This window comes from Agelaius phoeniceus, chromosome 13, assembly GCF_051311805.1.
Source record: "Agelaius phoeniceus isolate bAgePho1 chromosome 13, bAgePho1.hap1, whole genome shotgun sequence".
NCBI classification, from domain to species: domain Eukaryota; kingdom Metazoa; phylum Chordata; class Aves; order Passeriformes; family Icteridae; genus Agelaius; species Agelaius phoeniceus.
Window position 1 is genome coordinate 17,314,035 of NC_135277.1, and position 21,015 is coordinate 17,335,049.

General features: G+C 60.9%; 3 protein-coding genes across 7 annotated transcripts in view; 1 reads left to right on the forward strand and 2 right to left on the reverse strand.

Moving 5' to 3' along the window:
• Positions 1-21,015, reverse strand: part of CLK3 (CDC like kinase 3) — a 127,005-nt gene that overhangs the window by 105,943 nt on the left and 47 nt on the right. The gene's annotated exons all lie outside the window — the stretch shown is intronic.
• Positions 789-10,660, forward strand: CYP11A1 (cytochrome P450 family 11 subfamily A member 1). The gene is made up of 9 exons (XM_054642285.2): positions 789-1,069; positions 2,814-2,969; positions 4,175-4,368; positions 6,007-6,210; positions 7,099-7,259; positions 8,040-8,206; positions 8,342-8,420; positions 9,282-9,473; positions 10,538-10,660. The coding sequence occupies exons 1-9, from the start codon at positions 789-791 to the stop codon at positions 10,658-10,660; spliced, it is 1,557 nt and encodes a 518-aa protein (XP_054498260.2).
• CCDC33 (coiled-coil domain containing 33) lies at positions 6,946-16,563 on the reverse strand. Of its 5 annotated transcripts, XM_077185527.1 has the most exons (9): positions 16,040-16,563; positions 15,324-15,457; positions 14,204-14,420; positions 13,464-13,585; positions 13,257-13,379; positions 13,072-13,129; positions 12,663-12,733; positions 12,317-12,400; positions 6,946-11,762 (listed from the first exon to the last, which is right to left on the reverse strand). In XM_077185527.1, exons 2-9 carry the CDS (start codon positions 15,441-15,443, stop codon positions 11,622-11,624), a joined length of 936 nt encoding a protein of 311 aa, XP_077041642.1. In that variant the 5' UTR covers positions 15,444-15,457; positions 16,040-16,563; the 3' UTR covers positions 6,946-11,621. The 5 variants fall into 5 exon arrangements, with proteins under 5 accessions (XP_077041642.1, XP_077041640.1, XP_077041639.1 ...); XM_077185525.1 differs by lacking the exon at positions 16,040-16,563 and having other exon boundaries at positions 14,204-14,393; positions 15,324-15,764; XM_077185524.1 differs by lacking the exon at positions 16,040-16,563 and having other exon boundaries at positions 14,204-14,417; positions 15,324-15,764.

Sequence of the window (21,015 nt, forward strand, 5' to 3'; positions counted from 1 at the left end):
CCCCGCTGCCCATCCCTGTCCCGGGGACACCCCAAAGAGGGGACCCCCGTGTCCCCCTCCCCATTGTCTCCCTCCCCAGCGCCTGAGGACAAGGGACAAGCTTTGTCTCCGGTTCGGGACACTCCAAAGCCATTCCCAAAAGCTGCCAGCGGGTGTTTGGGGTTTGGAGTTTTGGGTTGGAGTTTGGGATTTGGGATTTGAGGTTTGGAATTTGGGATTTGGGGTTTGGGATTTGGAGTTTGGGATTTGGGATTTGAGGTTTGGGATTTGGGGTTTGGGATCTGGGGTTTGGGATTTGGAGTTTGGGATCTGGGATTTGGAGTTTGGGGTTTGGAATTTGAGGTTTGGGATTTGGGATTTGGGGTTTGGGATTTGGAGTTTGGGGTTTGGGGTTTGGGGTTTGGGGTTTGGGATTTGGCGTTTGAGGTTTGGGACGGAGCCCTGGAATGCCGGGCCCGCCCCGGGGCACGTGAGGCGCCCCCAGCAGTGGCACCGCGGGTGTCCCCAAGGCCGCCCCCGCCGGGTGACCCTGGCAGGCGGCCCCCAAGGCTGTCCCCGCCCGGGGTGCCCTGCCCCGTGCCTCGTTATCATTTTTGGGGCACATCCCGCCCTTCTCCCAAGGCCACCCCCGCGGTGTCACCTGTCCCGGGGCCGGTTTGGGGCGGGCTGCGCCACCCCCGGCGGTGTCGCTGTCGCGGGGGGCTGTCCCGGGCGGGAGGCGGGCGGGAGCAGCTCCGGGAGCTCGGGATAAGAGCGAGGCCGCCGCGTCCCTCCGGGCCACCCTCCCCATGCTCGCCCAAGCTGTCACCAAGGCCGGAGCCCTGCGGGGATGTCCCCGAGCCGCAGCCGCGCCGTGTCGCCGGCTCGGCGGGGCTGCGGGCGCTGTCGCCCCGGCTGTCCCCTCGGCTGTCCCCCCGGCTGTCCCCTCGGCTCCCCGGCCCTTTAACCAGGTGCCGGGCGAGTGGCGGGCGGGCTGGCTCAACCTGTACCGCTTCTGGCGGGAGGGCGGCCTCAGCAACCTGCACCTCAGCATGGCCGGCAAGTTCCGCCGCTTCGGGCCCATCTACAGGTCAGGTGGCCCTGTCCCCTCCCCGTGTCCCCTCCCTGTGTCCCCTGCCCGGTCCTCTCCCTGTGTACTCTCCTTGTGTCCCCTCCCTGCGTCCCCTCCCTGCATCCCTTCCCTGTGTCCCCTTCCCGTGTCCCCTCCCTGTGTCCCTTGCCTGGTCCTCTCCCTGTGTACTCTCCTTGTGTCCCCTCCCGTATCCCTTGCTAGGTCCCCTCCCTGCATCCCCACTCTGTGTCCCCTCCCTGTGTCCCCTGCCCGGTCCTCTCTCCCCTTGTACTCTTCTCATGTCCCCTCCCTGTGTCACCTGCTCGGTCCCCTGCCCCTGTCCCCTCCCTGTGTCCTCACCCATGTCTCCTGCCCATGTCACCTCCTGTGTCCCCTCCCCGTGTCCCCTCCCGGTTCTCTCTCCCCGTGTCCCCTGCTCGTGTTCCCTCCCGTATCCCTTGCTCGGTTCCCTGCCTCTGTCCCCTCCTGTGTCCCCATCCTCTGTCCCCTCCCATGTCCCCTCCTGTGTCTCCTGCCTGGTCCCCTGCCCCTGTCCCCTGCCCTCTCCCCTCCCCGTGTACTCTCCTCTTGTCCCCTCCCTGTGTCCCCTCCCCATGTCCCTTCCCTGTGTACCCTACCCCTGTCACCCCTCCAGCGTCCCCAGCTCGTGTCCCCTCCCCGGGTCCCTTCCCCGTGTATTCTCCCTGTCTACCCTGCCCCTGTCACCTCCCTGTGTCCCCTGCCCAGTCCTCTGCCCCTGTCCCCTCCCGTGTCCCCTCCCTGTGTCCCCTCCCTTTGTCCCCACCCCAATCCTCACCCTCTGTCCTCACCCTGTGTTCTCTCCCTTTGTCCCCTGCTCGGGTCCCCTCCCGTATTCCTTGCTAGGTCCCCTGCCCCTGTCCCCTCCCATGTCCCTTGCCCATGTCCCCTGCCCATGTCCCCTGCTCATTTTCCCACCCCCTGTCCCCTGCCCGCTGCCCTGCCCGTGTCCCCTCCCCACGTCACCTCCCCGGTCCTCTGGCTGTGTCCCCTCCCTGTGTCCCCTCCCTGTGTCCCCTGCCTGGTCCTCTCCCCATGTCCCCTGCTTGTGTCCCCTGTCCCTGTCTCCTGCCCATGTCTCCGGCCTCTGTCCCCTGCCCCTGTCCCCTCCCTGGTCCTTTCCCGGTGTCCCCTCCCTGTTTCCTTTGCCCGGTCTCCTGCTTGTGTCCCATCTCTGTGTCCCCTGCCAATGTCCATTGCCTGTGTCCCCTCCCCGTGTCCCCTCCCCTTGTCCCCTCCCTGTCCTCTGCCCTGTCCCCAGCCCGGCCACGTTCCCCATCCGGGGCTGAGCTGCTGGAGGAGCCTGGCCCAGCTTGGGGACACCGTGAGGGACAAGAGGGGAGGGGACAGGGACTGAGGGACAGGAGGGGACAGGTCCTGTGCCCAGGGAGGGGACAGGGACTGAGGGGTGGGAGGGGACAGGGACTGTGGGACAGGGCCCTGTGGATGCGGGATTTGGGGATAAGTGGGACAGGACAGGACATTGCCATGGGGACAGGACATTTCCATAGGAACGAGACAGGACATTGCCATGAGGACAGGACAGGACACTGCCATTGGGACAGGACACTGCCATGGAGACAGGACAGGACAGGACAGGATAGGACATTCCCATGGGGACAGGACACTGCCATTGGGACAGGACACTGCCATTTGGACGGGACAGGACATTCCCATTGGGACAGGGCCCCCCAGGGCAGGGGTGCTGACCTTGTGTCCCCAGGGAGAAGCTGGGCACCTACGAGAGCGTGAACATCGTCACTCCTGGGGACGCGGCCACGCTGTTCCAGGCCGAGGGGGCCCTGCCCGAGCGCTTCCGCGTCCCCCCCTGGGTGGCCTACAGGGACTTCCGCAACAAACCCTACGGCGTGCTGCTCAAGTGAGTGCCACCCCAAAAACCCCAAAAACCCCAAAAACAGAGCAGGGACCCAAACCCTACGGCGTGCTGCTCAAGTGAGTGCCACCCCAAAAACCCCAAAAACAGAGCGGGGACCCCAAACCCTACGGCGTGCTGCTCAAGTGAGTGCCACCCCAAAAACCCCAAAAACAGAGCAGGGACCCCAAACCCTACGGCGTGCTGCTCAAGTGAGTGCCGACCCCAAAAACGGGCTCCTCAAGGGAGAGGGGATGCCAAACCCTACAGCGTGCTCCTCAAGTGAGTGGGGACCCCAAAAATGGAGTGGGGACCCCAAACCTGGACTCCTCAAGGGAGTGGGGACCCCAAATCCAAGGTCCTCAAGGGAGTGCCCACCCCAAATCCCCTCCACTGAGTGCCCACCCCAAGTCTCCAGGAGTGGGGACCCCAAATCCAGGCTCCTGACACTCCTCAAGTGATTGGGGGACCCCAAATCCCCTCCAGTGAGTGGGGACCCCAATTCAACTCCCCCGCTCTTTGGAGTGGGGATCCCAACTCCAGGACCCTCAAATAAGTGGGGACCCCAAATCTGGGCTCCTGATGCTCCTCAAGTGAGTGGGGACCCCAAATCCCAGCTCCTGTTGCTCCTCAAGCAAGTGGGCACCCTAAATCCCGAGGAGTGGGGACCCCAAATCCAGGATCCTCAAGCGAGTGGGGACCCCAAATCACCTCAAGTGATCGGGGACCCCAAACCCGGGCGCCTCCAGTGAGTGGGGGACCCCAAATCAACTCGAGCCAGTGGAGATCCCAACTCCAGGCCCCTCAAATAAGTGGGGACCCCAAATCTGGGCTCCTCAAGTGAGTGGGGACCCCAAATCTGGGCTCCTGATGCTTCTCAAGTGAGTGGAGACCCCAAATCACCTCAAGTGATCGGGGACCTCAAATCCAGGTGCCTCAAGTGAGTGGGGGCCCCAAATCACCTCAAGCCAGTGGAGATCCCAACTCCAGGCCCCTCAAATAAGTGGGGACCCCAAATCTGGGCTGCTCAAGTGAGTGGAGACCTCAAATCACCTCCAGTGAGTGGGGACCCCAAACCCAGGGGGTGCCTCAAGTGATTGGGGGACCCCAAATCCAGGCCCAGCCACGCCAGTCCCAGCGCAGGGCGCGGCCGGAGGGCCCTGGGGACATTGTCCATGCTCTGGGGGTGACAGCGGCGTGTCCCCGTGCAGGACGGGCGAGGCGTGGCGCTCGGAGCGGCTGCTGCTCAACAAGGAGGCGCTGGCCCCCGCGGCCGTGCCCGGCTTCGTGCCCCTGCTCAGCGCCGTGGGCGAGGATTTCGTGCGGCGCGCACGGGCCCAGGCGCGGCTCAGCGGCTGCTGGAGCGGAGACTTCAGCCAGGAGCTCTTCCGCTTCGCCCTCGAGTGTGAGTGACAAAAAAAACACATAGGAAGCCCGAAAGGAGCTCCAAAAAACCCAAAAAAACCCTCAAAAAATACCCAAAAACCAAACACCCCCCCAAAACCCCAAAAGAATCCCAAAAGAACCCCCCAAAAAACCAAAAAAAAAACTCCCCCAAAAAACCCAAACCTAAAAAAGCCCCAAAACAAAACAAAACAAAAAAACCCAAAAATTCCAATGCCCCCTAAAAAAACCCCAAAACCCAAAAAAAAACCCCAAACAAAAAAACCCCCAAAAATCCCAACGGCCCCCCGCCAATAAAACCCAAAACCCTCAAAAACCCCTAAAACCCCACCCAAAAAACATCAAAAAACCCTCCAAAAACCCCAAAAAAGCAAAAAACCCCCAACAATCCCCTCCCCAAAAACCTCCAACCCCCCCAAAAAACCCCAAAACCCCCAAACTCCCCAAAACCAACACCCCCGGCCTGAGGGATTGGCCAATGGAGAGTGAAGAAGGGTGTCCCCTCCCCATGTAGGATGTCCCCTATGTCCCCTCCCCATGTAGGGTGTCCCCTCCCCGTGTGGGCTGTCCCCTCCCCATGCGGGCTGTCCCCAGGGCCCCCCACTCTGCTGACACAGCAGCCATGTGTCCTTCACTGGCCACCAGCTGGTGACAATGCCAGCCCCTCAGGGACAAACAGGAGGCCAGGCCAGGTCTCCATGGCCACAGCAAGGCTGGAGGTGGCCTTGGGGACAGGGATGTGTCCCTGACGGTCACTGGGAGGGCCTGGGCCAGGTCTCCATGGCCTTGGGGACAGGGACAGGTCCCTCAAAGTCACTTGGAGCACTTGGGGCTGGTCCCTCTGGCCATGGGACACTGTGAGGGACTGGCCATGGGGACAGGGACAGGGACAGGGACAGGACATGTCCCTGACTGTCCCTGTCCCCAGCAGTGTGCCACATGCTGGAGAGGGAGTGCCTGGGACTGGTCCCTGTGGCCTTGGGGACATGTCCTTGACTGTCCCTGTCCCCAGCAGTGTGCCACATGCTGTATGGGGAGGTCCCTGTGGCCATGGGGATGGGGACAGGGATGGGGACACGTCCCTGACTGTCACTGTCCTGTCCCCAGCGGTGTGCCATGTGCTGTATGGGGAGCACCTGGGGCTGGTCCCTGTGGCCATGGGGACGTGTCCTTGACTGTCCCTGTCCCCATCCCCTGCCATGTGCCACGCGCTGTACAGGGAGGTCCATGTGGCCAAGGGGATGGGGACAGGGACAATGACAATGACACGTCCCTGACTGTCCCTGTCTCTGTTGCCTGCAGTGTGCCACGTGCTGTACAGGGATGTCCTTGTGGCCATGGGGACATGTCCCTCATGGTCCCTGTCCCTGTCCCCATCCCTGTGCTATGTGCTGTACAGGGAGCGCCTGGGGCTGGTCCCTGTGGCCATGGGGACAATGACAATGACAATGACATGTCCTATCCCCAGCGGTGTGCCACGTGCTGTACGGGGAGCGCCTGGGGCTGGTCTCTGTGACCATTGGGACAATGACAATGACACATCCCTGTCCCTGTCCCCAGCGGTGTGCCGCGTGCTTTCGGGGAGGTCCCTGTGGCCATGGGGACAATGACAATGACACGTCCCTGTCCCTGTCCCCAGCGGTGTGCCACGTGCTGTACGGGGAGCGCCTGGGGCTGCTGCAGGATTTCGTGCAGCCCGAGGCTCAGCGCTTCATCGAGGCCGTGTCGCGCATGTTCCACACCACGGCGCCCATGCTGTACCTGCCGCCCGCGCTGCTGCAGCGCCTGCGCAGCCACACCTGGCGCCAGCACGTGCAGGCCTGGGACGCCATCTTCTACCAGGGTCAGTGCCACCACCCCTGCCACCACCCCTGCCGCCTCTGGGGACACCTCACCCTGCCACCTGCCCTGACACCTCACCCTGCCACATCGCTTTGTCATCTCTCCCTGCCACCTCGGGGGACACCTTGCCCCATCACTTCACCCTCCCACCTCACCCTGCCACCTCTAGGGGCACCTCACCCTGTCACCTTGCCCTGCCACCTTGTCCTGCCACCTTGTCCTGCCACCTCTGGGGACACCACACCCTGTCACCATGCCCTGCCACCATGCCCTGTCACCTCTGGGGACACCTCATCCTGCCACCTTGCCCTGCCACCACACCCTGTCACCTCACACTGCCACCTCTGGGGACACCTCTGGGGACACCTCACCCTGCCACCTCGTCCTGCCACCTCAATCTGTCACCTCTGGGGACACCTCATACTGTCACCTCAACCTGTCACCTGACCCTGCCACCTCTGGAGACGCCTCGCCTTGTCACCTCCCCCTGTCACCTCTGGGGACACCTCACCCTGCCACCTCTATGGTCACACCGGAACCATTTCTTCACCTCTCACCTTTTCCCACTCCATGCCACAGACGCCTCAAACCATCCAAAACCACCCCTGACGAATCCCACTGCAGCCCACCTTCCATCCTTCCACTTCTCCAAAATTCCCGACCTTTCTCACAAACCCACCCTCCAAAACTCATTCCCAATCCAACTCCTCTCTCTTTACCATCCTCTTCCAGAACATTCCTAAATCAACGTTTCTTACCTCAAAATTTACACATTAATATTAAAATCTCCTACAAATCCATTTCCCACACGCTGACACCTCCCGGGGCGGTGACACTGATGTCCCCTCCTGCCCCGCGGTGTCCCCGCGGTGTCCCCCTGTCCCCTCAGCGGACAAGTGCATCCAGAACGTGTACCGGGACCTGCGGCTGCGGCGCAAGAGCCGCCAGGAGCACGTGGGCATCCTGGGCAACCTCATCCTGCGCGACAAGCTGCCCCTGGATGACATCCGCGCCAGCGTCACTGAGATGATGGCAGGAGGGGTGGACACGGTGCGGCCTGGGGACAGGACAGGGACAAGGGCCTGGCTGGGGCGGGGAGAAGGTCCTGGACTGGACGGGGAGAAGGTCGTGGGTGGTGTTGGGACAGGCTGGGAGAAGGTCCTGGGTGGGGCAGAGAGAAGGTCCTGGGTGGTGCTAGGACAGGCAGCGAGAAGGTCCTGGGTGGGGCAGGGAGAAGGTTGTGGTTGGTGTTGGATGGGCCAGGGAGAAAGTCCTGGCTGGTGATGGGTGGGACAGGGAGAAGGTCCTGGATTGGGCAGGGAGAAGGTCCTGGATGGGGCTGGGTGGGGCAGGGAGGGATAAGGTCATGCCTGGTGCTGGTTGGGTCAAGGGGAAGGTCCTGGGTGGTGTTATGTGGAGCAGGAAGAAAGTCCTGTTTGGGGCAGGGAGAAGGTCCTGGATGGAGCAGGGAGAAGGTTCTGGGTGGTGTTGGGACAAGAAGGGGGAAGGTCCTGGTTGGTGCTGGTTGGGACAGGGAGAAGGTCCTGGGTGGTCCTGGGTGGGGCAGGCAGGGGGAAGGTCCTGGATTGGGCAGGGAGAAGGTCCTGGGTGGTGATGGGTGGGGCAGCACCAAGCTGGGCAAGAGAAGGTCCTGGCAGCCCTGAGCAGGTCGTGGCAGCTCTGGGCCAGCAGGAGCAGGTCGTGGCAGGGCTGAGCAGGTCCTGGCAGGGCTGAGCAGGTCGTGGCAGGGCTGAGCAGGCCGTGGCAGGGCTGAGCAGGTCCTGGCAGGGCTGAGCAGGCCGTGGCAGCTATGTCCCCCGTGTCCCCCAGACGTCCATGACCCTGCAGTGGGCCATGCTGGAGCTGGCGCGGGCCCCGGGCGTGCAGGAGCAGCTGCGGGCTGAGGTCCTGGCAGCCAAACGCGAGGCGGGCGGCGACCGCGAGAAGATGCTGAAATCCACACGGCTGCTCAAGGCCGCCATCAAGGAGACACTCAGGTGAGGAGGAGGAGGAGGAGGAGGGGCTCAGGTGAGGAGAAGTGGCACAGATGAGGAGGAGGAGGGGCTCAGGTGAGGAGGACACGCCCTTCCTCCCCCGAGTGTCCCCAAGGCCCCGGTGTCACTGTCGCGCAGGCTGCACCCGGTGGCCGTGACCCTGCAGAGGTACACCACGCACGAGGTCATCCTGCAGGACTACCGCATCCCGCCCGGGGTGAGGGGACACTGGGACATGGGGAGATGGGGACATGGGGACAGGGGGGACAGAGGGAGAGGGGGACATGGGGATGTGGGGAGAGTGGGACACAGGGAAACGGGGACAAGGGGGACATGGGGACATGGGAACATGGGGACACGGGAACATAGGGACATGGGGACACAAGTATGGTGGTGACATGGGGACAGAGGGGACATGGGACATGGGGAGATGAGGACATGGGGAGATGGGGACATGGGGACACAGGGATGTGGGGACACGAGGACATGAGGACACGAGGACATGGGGACATAAGGACATGAGGACATGAGGGCATGAGGACACAGGGGCATGAGGACATGGGGATGCGGTGACACAGTGACACGGTGACACAATGCCCCTGCTCCCTGCGGGATATGGGGACATGAGGGGACACAGAGATGCAGGGAAGCAGGGACATGAGGACACAAGGACACAGGGACACGAGGACATGGAGATACAAGGACATGAGGACACGGGGTCATGGGGACATGGGAACGTGGGAACATGGGAACATGGGAACATGGGAACATGAGGACACAAGGACGTGAGGACATGATGATACAAGGGCACGAGGACATGGGGACATGAGGACACAGGGACATGGGGAAACAAGGACATGAGGACATAAGGACATGAAGATACAAAGACACAAGGACATGGGGACATAGGAACATGGGGACATGAGGACAAGAGGACATGAGAACATGGGGACGTGGGGACATGGGGAAGCAGCAATGTGGAGACACAGGGACACAAGGATACAAGGACATGGTGACAGGGTGACAGGGTGATAGGGTGACAGGGTGACACGGTGCCCCTGTCCCCGCCGCTCCGCAGACGCTGGTGCAGGTGGGGCTGTACGCCATGGGCCGTGACCCCGCCGTGTTCCCGCGGCCCGAGCGCTTCCTCCCGCAGCGCTGGCTGCAGGCCGGCCCCAAACCCTTCCTGGGGCTCGGCTTCGGCTTCGGGCCCCGGCAGTGCCTGGGCCGGCGCATCGCCGAGCTGGAGATGCAGCTCTTCCTCATGCACGTGAGTGGCCCCTGTCCCAGCGCCGGGGACAGCGCTGTGGTGGTGGGGTCTGTCACACAGGGTTCCTGACATCAGGGGACAGCGCCGGGGCTGTGGGGTCCATCCTGCAGAGTCCCCAACACCAGGGGACAATGAGGTGGCCGTAGGCTCCGTCCCCGCGGGCAAGGGGACAGCGCAGTGGCCACCGTGTCTATGCTGCAGGGTCCCCAGTGTGAGGGGACAGCGTGGTGGCCATGGGGTCTGTCCTGCAGAGTCCCTGACGCAAGGGGACAATGCAGTGGCCGTGGGCTCTGTCCCCATGGGTGAAGGGACAGTGTGGTGGCTGTGGGATCTGTCACATGGGGTCCCTAACATCAGGGGACAGCGCCGTGGCAGTGGGGTCCATCCTGCAGAGTCCCCAGCATGAGGGGACAGCACAGTGGCTGCAGGGTCCCCAACATGAGGGGACAGTGCAGTGGCTGTGGGGTGTGTCACACAGGGTCCCTGATGTGACAGGACAATGCGGTGGCCACAGGGTCTGTCCTATGGGGTCCTCACTGCCAGGGGACAGAGCAGTGGCCACAGGGTCTGTCCCCACGGGGGTCCCCAATGCCAGGTCTGTCCCTGTGGAGTACCTGATGTGAGGTGACAGCGTGGTGGCCGTGGGGGCCATCCTGCGGGGTCCCCAATGCCAGGGGACAGCGCAGTGGCCACAGGGTCCATCATGTGGGGTCTCTGATGCAAGGGGACAGCACGGTGGCTGCGGGGTCTGTCCCACGGGGTCCCCAACATGAGAGGGCAGTGCGGTGGCCATGGGGTCCATTGCACAGGGTCCCTGACATGAGGGGTCAGCGCGGTGGCTGTGGAGCCTGTCCCGTGGAGTCCCCGACACAAGGGGACAGCGCGGTGGCCGTGGAGTCTGTCCTGGGGGGTCCCCAATGGGAGGGGACAGCGCGGTGGCCGCAGGGTCCATCCAATGGAATCCTGGTTTGGCTCAGCTCAGAGTGGCCCCGAAGGTCACCCTGGGCCTTGCTCCAGTGTCCCCAAAGCCCCCCAGCCCCACGGCCGTGTCCCCTCCACCCCAGATCCTGGAGAACTTCAAGATCGAGACCATGCGGGCCGTGGAGATCGGCACCAAGTTCGACCTGATCCTGATCCCGGACCGGCCCATCCAGCTGACCCTGCGGCCCCTCGAGGGCCAGCCCTGAGGAGGGGACACCCCGGGGACACCCCCACGTCCCCCGCGGTGGCGTTTGGGGACAGTGGGGACGCTCCTGGGGCCGTGGCCTCGGCTCGAGGCTGCGCTTTGCGGGGCAGACAAAGCGGGGCCGCCCCGCAGGGAGGGGGATTTGGGGGGCGTGGGGGATCCCTTCTGGCTGCCGGGGGTCCCACTGAGCTCCCCCAAGCCTCTGGAATGTCCTGGAGCCTCTGGAATGTTCTGGAATGTTCTGGAATGTTCTGCCTGGCCTCTGCTCCATGGGAAAGGCGCCCGCGGGGTCAGGGCAGGGGGGCAGCGCCCGGGGGGGCTCGGAAAGGGCCTGAAGGGTCTGGGGGCACAGGGGGGCACCCATGGGGGAACCAGCCCCCTCTGGGGTGGGCAGGGGACACCGGGGACACTGGGGACACCGGGGTCAGTGGGGACACTGGGGACATTGAGGGAAACTAGGGACACTGAGGGACACTGGGGACATTGGGGTCAATGAGGACATTGGGGACATCGGGGTCACTGGGGACATTGGGGACACTTGGGACCCTGATGGAAATTAGGGACACTAAGGGACACTGGGGACATTGGGGTCAGTGAGGACATTGGGACACTGGGGACATTGAGGGACACTGGGGACATTGGGGACACTGAGGGTCATTGGGGACACTGGGGACATTGGCGGTCATTGGGGTCACGGGATACACTGGGAACACTGGGGGTCACTCCTAGGGGAGGGCTCTGGGGTGGGCAGAGGGACACTGGGGACACTGGGGTCACTGGGGGTCATTGGTGGTCACTGGGGACACTGAGGGACACCAGGGGACACTGGGGGTCACTGGGGGTCATTCCCAGGGGAGGGCTCTGGGGTGGGCAGAGGGACACTGGGGACAATGGGGACATTGGCGGTCACTGGGACCCTGGGTACACTGGTGTCACTGTAGGTCACTGTAGGGTCACTGGTGTCACTGTAGGGTCACTGTAGGTCCCTGGTGTCCCCGGTGTCCCCTGTCCCCGCTCACCAGGGCCAGGCCGTGCTCCTGCTCCCGCAGGCGCGTCCCCAACTCCTGCTGGCCCCGGGCCCAGCTCCGGGCGGCCTCCTGCAGCTGGGACAGACCCCACACGGGCTGGGACTGACCCCAAACAGGCCAGGACTGACCCCAAACGGGCTGGGACAGGCCCCAAACGGGCTGGGGACCCCAAAACGGGCTGGGACTGACCCCAAATGGGCTGGGGACCCCAAACTGCCATGGGAGACCCCACACCACCATGGGGGACCCCAAAACAGGCCAGGGGATCCCAAACTGCCATGGGGGGATCCCAAACCGTGATGGGGGATCCCAAAACGGGCCGAGGGACCCCAAAACGGGCTATGTGACCCCAAAACGGGCTCTGGGACCCCAAAACATGCTGGGTGACCCCAAAACGGGCTGAGTGACCCCCAAATCGCTCTGGGTGACCCAAAATGCCCTGGACCCAAACCTCACTGGGGGACCCAACCACACTGGGTGACCCCAAAACACGATAGATGACCCTAAAACGCTCTGAATGACCCCAAACCACGCTGGGTAGCCCCAAACCGCGCCAGGTGGACCCCAAACCACCCTGGGTGACCCCAAACCCCTGTGGGTGACCCCAAACCCCTCCCCGCGGTGCCCACCTGCCTCTCCAGCGCCCGGGCCCGGCCCTGCTCCCGCTCCAGCCGCGCCAGCAGCTCCAGCTTCTCACCGGGCCCCGGGAGCCGCTGCGGGCACGGGAGCGCCGGGTCGGGATCGGCCCCGCGCCGCTGCCACCCCCGGGCCGTGTTCCCTCTGTCCCCGGTGTCACACACGGGGCCGTGTCCCCTCTGTCCCCGCTGCCACCCCCGTGTCCCCTCTCTCCCCAGTGCCACCCCCGTGTCCCCTCTGTCTCCAGTGTCACCCCCGGGCCGTGTCCCCTCTGTCCCGGTGTCCCCCCTCTGTCCCCTCTGTCCCCGGTGCTACCCCCGTGTCCCCTCCCGCTCTCACCGCGGCCCGGGCGGGTCGGGCCGGCTCCTCCCGCAGCCGCTTCTGGGCCAGCAGCGCCGTCAGGGTGGCACCTGCGGGGTGGCACCTGTGAGGTGGCGCCTCTGGGGGGACAGCGGGGACATTGTCCCGTGTCCCTCCCCGGGCGGGGACAGGGGGACAGCGAGCCCTGGCCTCTGCCGTGCCCGGGACTGGGGAATGAGGGAACCCCTGCCGGGGGGGACAGGGAGGGCTGGGGACATCTCTGAGGGTTGGGGACATCCCTGAGTGTCTCTGTCCCCTCCTGCCCACCCTGGGCCATCCCGGGGACAGTTGGGGACACCCCTGAGTGTCCCTTTCCCCTCCTGCCCACCCTGGGCCATCCCAGGGACAATTGGGGACCCCCCGAGTGTCGCTGTGCCCCCGCACGCACCCGCGGCTCTCTCGGCGCTCCTGTCCCGCAGCAGCAGCCGCTCCATGGCCTCGATCACCTGGGCACAGGGCACGGCTGTCCCCGTGTCCCCAGCGCCGCGCCAGGGCTCCGTGCCCAGCCCGTGCAGGGCCGGGGAGGGGCTGGCAGTGTCCCCAGACCCGTCCTTGTCACCCGGGCCGTGTCACCTTGTCCTGCTGCCGCAGCGCCCGCTGCAGCGCCCCGGCCTCGGCCGCCCTGTCCTGGCAGCGCCTCAGTGCCAGCTGCTGCCGCCGCTGGAGCAGCACCAGCTCCTTCTCGCGGTCGTTCTTCTGCGGGAGAAGCCCCGGGAGTGCCGGGCACGGCCCCGAGCCCCGGGGCAGCCCCGGGTGCCCGCGGTGCCCGCGGGGCCGTACCCGGATCAGCTCGTTCTGCAGCCGCTGCACCCGGTCCCGCAGTGCCCGCAGCTCCAGCGCGCCCGCCGCCAGCTCGTGGGACAGGGTGGCTGCGGGGACAGCCCTGTCACCACCCGGGATGGCTGCGGGGACAGCCCTGTCACCACCCGGGGTGGCTGCGGGGACAGCCCTGTCACCCACCCAGGGTTGCAGTGCCCAGCGTGGCCCTGCCCAGCCCCAGGGTGACACGCCACATCCCGGTCACCCACACAGAGTGGCAGTGCCCATCATGTCCTGCCTGTCCCCAGGATGATGTGCCTTGTCCTGGTCACCCACGCAGGGTGGCAGTGCCCATCATGTCCTGCCTGTCCCCAGGGTAATGTGCCTTGTCCCCATCACCCGCGCAGGGTGGCAGTGCCCAGCCTACCCTGCCTGTCCCCAGGGTGACACGCACATCCCTGTCACCCACCCAGGGTGGCAGTGCCCTGCGTGCCCTCCCCATCACCCAGGCAGGGTGGCAGTGCCCAGCGTGTCCTGCCCAGCCCCAAAGTGACATGCCACATCCCTGTCACCCGTGCAGGGTGACAGTGCCCAGTTCACACCCCAGGGTGGCTGTAAGGAAGCACCATGTCCCTGTCACCATGTCCCTGTCACCCAGGCAGGGTGGCAGTGCCCCGGCATGCCTTGCCCATGTAAGGGTGACACACCACATCCCTGTCACCCGGCAGGGTGGCAGTGCCCTGCCCGTGCCCGGCACGCACCCAGCCTGTCCAGCAGCTCGTCCCGGCTCAGCACGTCGGTGTCGGTGCCGCGGAGCTGCTCCGGCTCCCGCAGCCGGGCCAGGCTGTGCCGCAGGTGCCCGTTCTCCGCCTCCAGGCTGGCGACACGGCGGCGCAGGGACAGCAGGTGCCCCGCCATCCTCTGCAGCGCCAGGCGGTGGCTGCCACCCCCCTGGGGACCAGAGCAGGGCTGGCACTGCTGGGCAGAAAGGGATGTCACCCCGGAGAGGGACAACGCCCCTGGTCCCAGGGAATGGCTCAGGATGAGGATCAGACACCCCATGGGGGAGCTGAGAGATGCGCAGATTGTCCCCTGCTCTTGGCACCATTCATCCATCCATGGATCCATCCATCCATCCATCATCCATCCATCCATGGATCCATCATCCATCCATCCATCCATCCATGGATCCATGGATCCATCCATCATCCATCCATCCATCCATCCATCCATCCATCCATGGATCCATCCATCATCCATCCATCCATCCATCCATCCATCATCCATCCACCCTTCCTTCTGTCCTTCCCAACCTTGTCCTGTCCTTCTACTTCCCCATCTCCCTCTTTTCCCCTTTTTCCCATCCACCTCCTGTGGAATCTCCCAGGGATGTGGGGTTGGACCTGGGACCCCCAAACTCGGAGATCTTTGAGGATTTCCAGCTCTTTAACAGAGGGATGGGGTGAAGAACAACAGAGGGATGAACATTCCCAAAGATTCTCCTGGATTTTTTGCCTCATGTGTGGCTGGAGATGCTGGGGAAGGGGGAAGAATTCCTGAGGAATTATCCTGGATCCCCTTGGGAAGGATCCTGGCTGCTATGGGACCTTGGCCAGAGGAGCCACGTGCCTTGGGAATGACCTCAGGAACGGCCTTGGCCACAGGCCTGGCGGGAGGTGACAGCCCTGGGGGACCCTGGGGACAGGGAAAGGTGGGCAGGAGAAGCCAGAGGCTCCAGTCCTTCCTCCACATCTGCCGGGAAATCCAGGAATCGCTTCATTCCCGAGATGAACAGCAGCCAAGCCCGGGGCTGTCCCCTCCCAGGCCGCCCTGGGGACATCGCTGTCCCCCCACGTGTGTGTCCCCCCCCGTGTCACTCACCGGCTCCTGGGGGTGTCCCGTGCTCTCCTGGGAATGGCCAGGGACAGCTGGGGCAGGCCGGCGTTCCGAGGGGGGCTCCAGGCTCGGGATGTTCCCGTGCCTCCGGAGTGGCAGGGACATCCCGGGGGGCACGGCTGGCAGGGACAGAGGGGACAGCGGGGACACGGGGGGGACGGGGGCAGCAGGGTGAGGGCGTCCCAGTCCTGTTCCTGTTCTCCCATTCCCGATCCTGCCATGTCCCATTCCTGATACCACCCTGTCCCCTTCCCAATCCCAGTGCGTCCCATTCCCGATCCCAATTCCCATTCCCAATCCCAGCTTTCCCATTCCCATTCCTGTCCCCATTCCCATTCCCTGTCCCAGTCCCGTTCCACTTCCCTGTCCCAATCCTATTCCCATTCCCATCCCTGATCCCACCATGTCCCATTCCCATTTCCCATCCCTAATCCCATTCCTATTCCCTGTCCCAACCCCATTCCCATTCCCTGTCCCAATCCTATTCCCATTCCCGTCCCTGATCCCACTGTGTTCCATTCCCATTCCATTCCTGTTCCCATTCCCATTTCCCATCCCCATTTCCCATTCCCTGTCCCAACCCCATCCCCATTCCCAATCCCATCCCTGATCCTGCTGTGTCCCATTCCCATTCCCGAACCCACGCCCTTCCCAAACAATTCCCAGGAACCCCTGGAATCCCGGGGATCCCGGGGACTCACGGGGCGGTGCCGGGAGTGCAGCGGGAGCCGGAGCCGCCGTTCCCGGGATGTTTTCCCGGAGCCGCCGTTCCCGGGATGTTTTCCCGGGATGTTTTCCCCGCCGTTCCCGGGATGTTTTCCCCGCCGTTCCCGGGGCCCGCGCGGCTCCCGGCGCCGTTGCCACAACAGAGCGGAACCGGCGCTGGGCAGCCCCGCCCCGGAACGGCTCCGGTCCCAGCCCCGCGGGGATCCCAAATCACGGGGGATCCCGAAAAACACCACCGGGATCCCAAATCCGCACGGGGAATTCCAGGGGTCATCCCGAAATCCAGCCGGGGCAATTCCAGGTGATCCCAAAATCCACATGGATGAATTCCAGGGACACCCCGGGGATTCCAAAATCCACACAAGGCAGTTCCAGGGGTGATCCCAAAATCTACATGGGGGAATTCCCGGAGATCCCAAAATCCACACAGGGGAAATTCCTGGGGATCCCAAAATCCATATGGGGGAATTCCAGGGGTGATCCCAAAATCTGCATGAGGGAATTCATGTGATCCCAAAATCCACATGGATGAATTCTAGGGACAGGCAGGTGATCCCAAAATCCACACAGGGCAATTCCAGGGACACCCTGGGGATCCCCAAAAACCACCCAGGTGATCCCAAAACCCACATGTGGAAACTCCTGGGGATCCCACAATCCACACGGGGCAATTCCAGGGTTGATCCCCAAATCCACGTGGATGAATTCCAGGGACACCCCAGGGATCCCAAAATGCGTACAAGGGAATTCCAGATGACCCCAAAATCCACACTGGGGAATTCCAGGTGACCCCAAACCCACAAGGATAAATTCCAGCCCCACCCCGATCCCTGCCCACCCCAGCCCGCTTTGGGGCTGATTTCCCCGCAGTTTTTGGGATTTTCCAGGCATTTTCCGCTCCATCTTTCCCCCGAATTCCCCTCGGATTTCTTGGCGCCGCCGCTTCCTGCGGGAGGCCGGGATGAAAGGCCGGGAACGCAGCTTTGAAATTCCACTTTTGAATATTTATTCCTTTTTTCCCTGATCTTTCCCGAGCCTCTGAAGCTCTGGGGTCCTTTCATCCCTTCCCGCTCCTTTCCACATTTGCTCATCCCGAATATTTATCTTTTTTCTTTCGTTTTTTCCCCTAATATTTGTTTAACAAATCGCTCCGTGGGGTTTCTGTGGATCCCTCTGCAGGCGGGATGGGAAATCGACCTCAAAACCACCCCAGAAGGCCCCAAAGTGCCCCCGAAACTGGAGAATTTGGGGATATTTTAGGGATAGAGGAGGGAAAGCAATGTTTTCTACATTTTCCACCTTTTTTCCCAGATTTCCCCGCATTTCCCCCCATTTTCCCCATATTTTTCCCACATTTCCCCTGCTTTTCTGCGATTTTCTCCATGTTTTTCCCCACATTCATCTCCTCCCTCATTTTTGCCACATTTCCCCTTATTTTTCCAGATTTCCTCCCATTTCCCCCACATTTTTCATGGATTTCCTCCTATTTCCCCCACTTCTTCCCCACATTTTTGCCCCATTTTTCCCCATTTTCCCACATTTCCCCACTTTTCCCTCCTGTTTTTCCCAGATTTTCTCTACATTTTTCCACATTTCCCCCCTATTTTCCCATATTTCCTCACATTTCCCCCACATTTTTCTGCATTTCCTCCCTATTTTTCCAGGATTTCCCCCACATTTTGCCCCACATTTTTCCCACATTTCCCCCTTATTTTTCCCAGATTTTCCTCCCATTTCCCTCCACATTTTTCCTCACATTTCCCCCACGCTGTCCCTCCCTTTTTTGTCACATTTTCCCCCATTTTTCCACATTTCCCCCCTATTTTTCCCAGATTTCCTCCTCATTTCTCCCCCATTTCCCCCAGATTTTCTTCCTCCCTTTCCCCCCACTTTCCCCCTATTTTTTCCCAAATTTTTCCCCTATTTCCCTCCGATCCCACCCCTGATCCCACAGGAATATCTGAGCAAATGAAGACATCCCAAATGCTCCAGGGCCTCACGAGCTGTTGTGACAGGTGAAAAAAAAAGGGAAAAATGGAATTTTTCCCCCTCTCTGATCTCCTTTAATCCTCATTTCCCCCTTTTTTCCTCAGATATGTAAATGGAAGCTTATCCCATCTTCCCAACAATTGGGCAATTAGGGCCTCGTGGGATTATCCCGGAATTATCCCGGGATTATCCCGCTGAGCCAGGAAATCCCAATGGGGAAAACCCGGGGAAAATGGAGAGGGAAATGGGGAGAAAATCTGGGAAAAGTAGAGGGGAAATGGGGGGGAAATGTGGGAAAAAAAGGGGGGGGGGGAATTTGGAGAAAATGGGTGGAAAATCTGGGAAAATGTGGGGGGGATATTAAGGAGGAAATCTGGGGAAAATTGAGAGGAAAATGGGGGGAAATGTGGGGAAAATCCGGGAAAAATGTGGGAAAAATAGGGGGGAAATGGGGCGGGTGAATTGTGCGAAAAAGGGGGGTAAATATGGGGAAATTCCAGGGAAAATGGAGGGGGGGGAATCTGGGAAAAATTGGGGGGGGGAAATGAGGAAAAATGAAGGGGAAATTGGGAAAAAAATGTGGGGAAAATGGGGAAGGAATGAGGGGAGAAATGAGGGGGTAAATGGGGGAAAATGGGGGGAAATGTGGGGAAAATCCGGGGAAATGGGAGGGAAATGTGGGGGAGAATGTGGGGGAGAAATTAAGGGGGAAATCTGGGGAAAATTGAGGGGAAAATGGGGAAAAAATTGGGAAAATGGGGATGGAATGAGGGGGGGGGAATTAGGGGGAAAGTGAGGCTAAAATGGGTGAAATGGGAGAAATGTGGGAGACTGTGGGGAAAATACAGATAAAATGGGGAGAAATCTTGGGGGGAAATGGGGGAAAATGGGCGGAGAAATGTGGGAAAAATGAGGGGGAAAATTGGTGGAGGAATGAGGGGAAAATGTGGGGGAAATGGGAGGAAATTGGGAGGAAAATATGGGGAAAATGGGGGAGAAAGGTGGAATGAATGAGGGAGGGAAATGGGGGAAATTGGGGGAAAATTAGGAGAAAATAGGGGAGGAATATGGGGGAAATGGGGTGGAAATTAGGGGAAATGAGGGAAGGGAATGGGGGGGAAATGAGGGGGAAATGTGGGAGGAATGAGGGGGGGGAAATGGGTGGAAAATGGGGGAAAATGTTGAATAAATGTGGGAGGAATGTGGGGGGGAATGTGGGGGGAATGAGGGGGGAATTGGGGGAAATGAGGGGAAAATGGGGGGAAATGGGGAGAAAATAGGATGGAAAATATGGGGAAAATGGGGGAGAAATGTGGAATGAATGAGGGAGGAATGAGGGGAAAATGGGTGGAAAATGGGGAAAATGAGGGGGAAATTGGTGGAGAATGTGAGGGAAATGGGGGAAATGTGGGGAAATGGGAGAAATGAGGGGGGAAATATGGGCAGAATGTGGGGAAATGGGGGGAGAATGTGGGGAGAATGAGGGCGGGGAATGGAAGATAAATTACTGTGGAAATGAGGGAAAATGGAGGAGGAATGGGGGGAAATGGGAGAAAATGAGTGGAAATAGGGGAAAGATGGGGAAAAGGGAGAAATGGGGGGAAATCCGGGAAAAACAGGGAGGAAACCCCAAAATCCGGTGGGGAAAGCGCTGTTTTTCCCTCCTACCCCTGAAATCCCGGCGTTTTCCCAATTCCCGGGGGGATAAAAATTGAATATTTTGGCGGTTTCGGCCCTCAGCCCTGGGGTTTATCTGATGGAAGCCGGGCTGAACTCGCTCATGGCGGCTCCAGGCCGGAGTTAATTGGATCGGGGTTAATTGGGAGCGCTCCCGGAGCTGGGGCTGCTGATAGCGGCGGTTTGTGGGATCTGAGAGGCGCTGGAATCCTCCCCGTCCCGCCTGCGAGGCTGAGATAACGCTCGGGGGGAGCTCGCCTCAAAGAAAGTCGGGAAAATGAAAGGGAAAATGGGAAAAAGGGAAAGGAAAGGAGGAAAAAAAGATATGAAAGGAAATAAGAGAAAAAAAAAGAGAAGGAAAAGAGAAAAAAAAAAAGAAAAAAGAGGGAAGGAATGGAAAGAAGAAAAAAAAAAGGAGGGATAAAATGAAGGAAAAGAGAGGAAAGAGAGGAAAGGGGGGAAAAGGAAAAATGGAAAGGAGAAAAAATGAAAGGAAAGGAGAAAGAAGAAAGGGAGGGAGAAAATGGAAATGAAAGGAAAGAAGGGGAAAAAGAAGGGGGGAAAAAGAAATAAAAAAGAGGAAAGGGGGAAAAAGGAGAAAAGGAAAGGAGACAGAAAGGGAAGGAAAGGAGAGAGAAAAAAAGGAAGGAAAAAAGGAAAAGGAAAGGAAATAAAGAAAAAAGGAAAGAAAAAAGAGGAAAGGGGGAAAAAGAAAAAAGGAAAGGAGGAAGAAAGGGAAGAAAAAAAGGAAAAGGAAGGAAAAAAGGGGGAAAAAAGATGGAAAAAAAGGAAAGTAAAAAGAGGAAAGGGAAAAAAAGGAACTAAGAAGAAATAAAAGAGAAAAGGAGGAAAAAGAGAAAGGAAAGGAAAGAAAAAGGAAAGAAAAAAGAGGAAAGGAGAGAAAAAAGGGGCAGCCCCATGAGGAGAGGATCACCCCAAATCCCTCCTGGGATCAGGCCGGGGTTCCGGGGTCGCCCCAAATCCCTCCTGGGATCAGATCGGGGTTCCAGGGTCGCCCCAAATCCCTCCTGGGATCAGATCGGGGTTCCAGGGTCGCCCCAAATCCCTCCTGGGATCAGATCGGGGTTCCAGGGTCGCCCCAAATCCCTCCTGGGATCAGATCGGGGTTCCGGGGTCACCCCGAATCCCTCCTGGGATCAGATCGGGGTTCCGGGGTCACCCCAAATCCCTCCTGGGACGGAGCCGCGGCTCCGGGGCCGTTCCCAGCCCCGCTGTGCCCCTGTCCCAGCCTTGTCCCCAAATGTCCCGGGGGCTTTTCCCGTCC

Excerpts from the sequence above, each read along its gene's own strand:
- CYP11A1 (XM_054642285.2), top strand. The coding sequence starts at position 789 with ATGCTCGCCCAAGCTGTCACCAAGGCCGGAGCCCTGCGGGGATGTCCC. Across the intron at positions 1,070-2,813 it reads CGCTTCGGGCCCATCTACAG|GGAGAAGCTGGGCACCTACG; the intron begins GTCAGGTGGCCC and ends TTGTGTCCCCAG. Across the intron at positions 4,369-6,006 it reads CTTCCGCTTCGCCCTCGAGT|CGGTGTGCCACGTGCTGTAC; the intron begins GTGAGTGACAAA and ends CCCTGTCCCCAG.
- CCDC33 (XM_077185523.1), bottom strand. The coding sequence starts at position 15,743 with ATGGTGGGATCAGGGATGGGAATGGGAATAGGATTGGGACAGGGAAGT. Across the intron at positions 13,130-13,256 it reads CGCTGCGGCAGCAGGACAAG|GTGATCGAGGCCATGGAGCG; the intron begins GTGACACGGCCC and ends CCCTGTGCCCAG. Across the intron at positions 12,401-12,662 it reads CCCGACCCGCCCGGGCCGCG|CGGCTCCCGGGGCCCGGTGA; the intron begins GTGAGAGCGGGA and ends CCGTGCCCGCAG.